General features: G+C 37.6%; 1 protein-coding gene across 2 annotated transcripts in view; it reads left to right on the forward strand.

Annotated features, from left to right (window-relative positions):
* The window catches only part of LIN28B (lin-28 RNA binding posttranscriptional regulator B), a 131,537-nt gene extending 126,308 nt beyond the window's left edge, over positions 1-5,229 (forward strand). For both annotated transcript variants that reach the window (XM_081827490.1, XM_006736861.3), the window contains exon 4: positions 4,643-5,229. In XM_081827490.1, coding sequence (XP_081683616.1) covers positions 4,643-5,012 — 370 coding nt within the window. In that variant the 3' untranslated portion in view covers positions 5,013-5,229. The remainder of the gene's footprint in view (positions 1-4,642) is intronic.
* Positions 5,230-6,000: the final 771 nt, after the last annotated feature.

Below are 6,000 nucleotides of genomic sequence, written 5' to 3' on the forward strand. Positions count from 1 at the left end.
TGAGATCGAGCCCCCCTTGGGGCTCTGCACTTAGCAGGGAGTCTGCTTGAGGATTCTCTCTCTCTCTTCCTCTGCCCCTCTCCCTACTCACACTATCTCTCTAAAATAAATAAATAAATCTTTAAAAATAAAATAAAAAGCTATAGACTTGAATGTCATTAGTATCATTTCTGGATTTTAGTTGGACTGTATCAGGATTAATAAACAATCTCTTCAAAGAGTCAGTTATCCTTTCTCCAAATTGGTTTCTGGAATTCTTTCCAATCTTTGACTTTTCTGTTCTCCCATTTGGAAACTTGATTGTTTTTCACATCTTTCTTTTCCATGGATTTTTATGTCCTCTTTTCTGTTTTCACCCCTTCTTCCTGCCCATAGCTTGCACTTCTTTTTCCTATTTTCTAGGTACTACATACTTTGATACTTGATAATACTTGACTCACTGTTGTCTCAGTATTTGTTCTAGAGAAGCTTACAGATCTCTGTACACTTATCCTTAATGTGCCTTCAACCTCCCCAGAATGTAGATTTAATTTTCCATATAAATTCTTAAGACATTAACACTTTCAAATACCTAACTTCTATTTTTTCCGTTACACTTTTAGACAGGCAAAGCTGGCTCTCCGTGAAGTACCACCCCTCTCCCCAACTTATTATCACTTTTGGGATCCAGGTGGAACATACAATTGATTAATTCTTTCATCTAAATCATTCAGGTATCATTAAAAAATTAACGTCCATATTCTAATCTAGTGGTTTTCAATTGAGCTCAGTCCTAACCATTGTTACTACTATCATTTGAAAAAATAATTTGGTTATTCTACGACTTGGACCTCAAAAATGAGAATTTTTAGAAGGGTCACAGCAGATCTAAAATCTGATTTCAGAATGAGAATTTTCATTTTTGTTTTGGAATCCTCAGAACTTTGTATATGTTTAACTTCTTAACTAATGTCGTTGTTTGGGCTTAGTTTATTAAGACCCCCTAATTACTTATTTCATTACATAATTACATAGTTCTAAAGCCCTAAATTTAGGATTTGCTTTTATTTATTTTGCCATTTTTAGGTGCTTCTATCCTACTATATGTATTGTTGGCATTCTCATTTCATTTAAAAATGTTCATCTTATTTTGATAATCTTTTAAAAAATTGGCTCCAATTTAATTATTTTCCATCTTCAAAAGCATCTTAAATAAGTAATATCTGTAGAATGTGCTAATTCATTAGAACTAAAGTATTTATAATCTTACAAAGAACTTGATAAAATTCTGAGACTAATCTGAACATTTTTATTTTACTTTAATAGGTGAGAAAATATCCTTTGTGCCATTGGTTCATCATTTTATAAAATACTTACCATGAGCGATTTTACTTTTTATGGTTGGCTATAGGAATGTATAATGAAGTATGATTATAGTTTTTTTCATGTGTAGTCTTTTGCCTGTGAGTCTGGGTCCTTATATTTCTTAAGCATGTAACTATACAAGGGCACACATGCCATTTTTATGCTCACATCAAATGTAAAATTCATTCAAACTAACAAAAGCTAGCTGATTGGGAGAGGTGTGGACACTGAACAAAGGAGACAAGTACCACATAGAGCTTGTACGGAGTGTGTGGTGTGGTATCATTTGTGGGCTGAAAGGTAGCTTAGCATTTCCATTTTGGTGTCAGTCCCTGGGGAAGGACAGGGTTTCATAATGGGGTGTGATCTGCACTCTTAGTAAGCGTGATTGACACTGAATGATTAAATAGAAGAGGAGAATAAATACCACTCCTCCCCTTTTAAGACTAAGCACATATCCACTGAATGCAAATCTTTTCAGTGTGGAAGACAGTCTGGCCTAATGATAGCACATATCTGAAAAGCTAGGAGAGTGAATTAAAGGAGTAGATCAAAATGCAAGGAAACAAAAAATTATACAGTATCCTTAAAAAATAACATTTAAAACCCAAATGTAATGGTAAGTGCACGTACAGAATATGATGGAAGACCCCATTTGTAAAAGTGGAATCCTGACATGAGGCCCTTGGTAAATGAATGGGCAAAATGGATCCCTGAATTGGATAACACAGCGCATACCACAGTGACGGATGAAATTGATGTGTCCGCAGGAGAGCTTGTTCTATTACTGTAGGCTTTAACCTATTTTCTCCTCTTCGACAATGAGCTCCTGAGTGGATGTTATCCTCAAGGAAGTGAATTTAATTCAAAAGGAGATATTTTATAGATGTGCAAAATTTAATTTAAGAATTCACTTAATCCATTGTAGAAGAGAACTATGTGGGAAAATATTATGATAAGTAATATGGTTATATTTTTCAAAGATGCCATTTTTGAGTGTGTTATTTGGGGGACCCGAATTTCAATCATTCGTTGGTAATTTGTATTGTTCTTTAATTTTGCATTATCTCTTAGAACACATGGCTGAAACAGTATTGAATCTGGATTGTAATATTATTTCATTAATTTATTATATTAAGGTATGTAATTGCACAATAAATAATCAGAAAAAGTGGTTTCTTTGTTCTTCCCTTAAATTTTTGAAAATATGATGCATTCCTTTTCCCTGGGATAAATACTTGTTAATTATTGCAAAGAATAAAAGCCCATTTTGTGAATCCATTTAATTCTAAAATCTGTAAGGTAATATTGGTAACTTAAGAAATAGGCCATATTTACCCTAGTTTCTGCCAGGTAAAAACAAAACAAAACACAACACAACAACAAAACACTCTTCATACCTTGACCCAGAAAATAGAATACTAATTATCCTACATACACTGCTCAGTAGGTTAGTAGTAACTTAGTCGTTTGTCTTTGAAATATATGGTAGTATAAGTTGTTAAGCTTGCTATTCTCTCTCTCCCTCTCTCTCTCTTTCACACACACACACACACATACACACACACACAAATGTAATTAATTATAATTATTTTTTGTCATTATAGTCTTCCCATCCAAGTACTAACCAGGCCCGACCCTGCTTAGTTTCCGAGATCAGACGAGATCGGGCGCGTTCAGGGTGATATGGCCGTAGACTGTCATTATAGTCTTAAGTTGATGCTCACTGTTACCACTTATTTGCTATCTTTTTAAAAAATGTTGTGACCTATCGTCTGAGTTTCATATTAAGAATTATGGAGTCATAAATGTATTTTAAAATAAATTTGAAATAGCTCTTAAAACATTTCATTTGGAGACAAAACAAGCAAATTCTGTACTCAACAAGTAGATTAAAAACCTTTGTAAGTATATACAATATTATTTTCTCCACTTGTTTTGAATGTAAAATTTTCAAAGAAAATCTGACTGAAATTGAGCAAACACATCATTCCCAAATAATTTACTTGTTCAGCTTTTAGAAACTAAGATTTTCAGACATCTCATACAAAGCCAGCCCCCAGTGTGTATTCAAATATTAAGGGTAGATTTAGATTTATTTCAATTTAGAAGAATTTACCCGAAAGGAGAACTAATTTCTTACAGAGGGAAAAGAAAGTAAATTCTTCCCATCATTGAACTTGATGCTACCTTTATTAACCCAATCTAAGTATTTAGAAGCTTTTTATAGTTTGTTCTGATTCAGATACTTACTGTATTGCTCTAAAATTACTTGGTAATTTGCCAGATATCACTCACCATAGACATCTGACTTCTTATATATCAAATTGCACTTCATTACTTAATTTGTACAAAGGAAAAAAACTTTCCAGTTCAACTGGTTTCCACAGTCAACATAACACGCAAAGAGATGTTAAAGAAATGAAATTTAATTTGGTCTACAATTTTCTTAATTGCGGAGTGCATTGCCAGTGCCTACTATGTGTCAACAGCTTTATTTTTTAACTGACTTCTTTTTAAAGCTAGCTGGTTGTTTTTTGTTGGACACCGGCTGCCCTCTAGTGGACTACACTGTTCTCTTAAAAGAACCTGTCAAGTCTGAAAAAAAAGTCATTTCTATATGGAAGTGACTAGTGTTTCGTACTAGACTAGTACTCTTGTTTTTCATTTACTGTTGTGTTTAGCACAGCTAGCTTTATCACTTTGTTAGAGCATTTTGGTGAAGACGGGCTTAGAAGCAGCTTTGATTAAAAATAGCATTACAGGGGCGCCTGGTGGCTCCGTCGGTTCAGTGTCTGCTTCGGCTCAGGTCATGATCCCGGGGTCCTGGGATCGAGCCCCGCATCAGGCTCCCTCTCTGCGGGGAGCCTGCTTCTCCCTCTGCCTGCCGCTCCCCCTGCTTGTGCTCGCTCGCTCTCTCTGACAAATAAATAAAATCTTTAAAAAAAAGATAGCATTACATACTTATTAAGAGGACACATTAAAATAGGCTGATCTCGGGGCGCCTGGGTGGCTCAGACGGTTAAGCGTCTGCCTTCGGCTCAGGTCGTGATCCCAGGGTCCTGGGATGGAGCACCACATCAGGCTCCCCGCTTAGCGGGGAGCTTGCTTCTTCCTCTCCCTGTGCCTGCTGCTTCCCATGCTTGTGCTCTCTCTCACTGTCAAAAATAAATAAAATGTTTTAAAAAAATAAAATAGGCTGATCTCAGTGACAATTTGTATATATTTTTTTGATTTAGAACGCATTTTATGACACATGCTCCTCGCTTCTGAGACGTTTCCATTATTCTTGTTGCAGATGCTACAATTGTGGTGGCCTTGATCATCATGCTAAGGAATGTAGTCTACCTCCTCAGCCAAAGAAGTGCCATTACTGTCAGAGCATCGCGCACATGGTGGCAAACTGCCCACATAAGACTGTGGCGCAGCCGCCCGCCAGTTCTCAGGGAAGACAGGAAGCGGAAGCCCCGCCATGCACTTCGACCTTTCCTCGAGAGCTGGGCGGAGGGCACGGCTGCACGTCACCGCCGTTTCCTCAGGAGGCGAGGTTCGAGATCTCAGAATGGCCAGGCAGGTCATCTCAAGAAGCTTCCTCGGCGAAGTCCTCCGCGGCGCCGGAAGAACCAAGCAAAAAGGGGCCTTCTGTTCAAAAAAGGAAAAAGACATAACGCTTCTTCCTAATGTATCGTTTTCTTTCCCCGGTTGGGAAGTCTACCTCATGCAAGTACAGGGGAGCAGTATTTCACAGCAGCAGCTGACTGGGGATTTTTAACTACTGTTGAGGAACTGTGAATTTTTTTAAACAGACAAATCACTCTAAGCAAATTACATTTGAGCAGGGTGTCATGTTTTATGTTATCCAGAGAATGAAATACTATGTGTATCTGTATGTGCATGTGTGAGAGGGAGAGAGCCTGAGTGTGCGTGTGTGTCGGAGGAGTCGGTATAAGACTGTAGACACATCTCTAACGCGCATTTGTCTTTCTGTATGTGTGTCTATAGATACAAGCACACACCCTCCCTCACGGAATTGGACGTCCCCAAGAATTGAAAACCCATAGGAAGCATTTTAGATGGCTTCAAAGATAACCCCTGGAGTCTTTTTTTCTTGAAATACCACTCCCTTTATATTACATAAAAATAAAAACATGACTGTTACCTTTTGTGTGAACCAAAGGCTACTTCAGATCTCAGAGCTGCCAATCATATGGTACTAAAGGTTTTAAGTCATCAGTTCTCCCAAGTTTGGGATTGCCTCTTTTTCTTGATATCTGTAGGGTGTTTCCCCCTTACCCCAACCCCCGTTGAAGGCAGTACCTTAACTCCACATGCCTCTGACTGCTATAAGCTTTTTTGAATCTGGGATACATAACTCCAGAAAAAGACAATGAATGTGTAATTTCTGTGCCGATATGTCCGTGTTTTTAATTCATAAGTTTTGATTGTAAATTAGATGCCTGTTCAGAAAAATGAAGGGGGAGGGCAATGTATAAATGTAGTGACTTGTTTTCTTGATGGTTTTCAGTGGTATTTTGATACCAGCTCATTATAATCTTTTACATGTTGTGAAGTTTTGAAGGGATTGTGGCAACAGCAGCTTCCCTTGACGAAGTCAGTCCAAACCATCCCTTCGAGCAGGGGGCCTCCTTGTTTACT

The sequence above is a fragment of the Leptonychotes weddellii genome, chromosome 8 (assembly GCF_054177405.1).
Source record: "Leptonychotes weddellii isolate Sample4059 chromosome 8, ASM5417740v2, whole genome shotgun sequence".
Classification (NCBI taxonomy): Eukaryota; Metazoa; Chordata; class Mammalia; order Carnivora; family Phocidae; genus Leptonychotes; species Leptonychotes weddellii.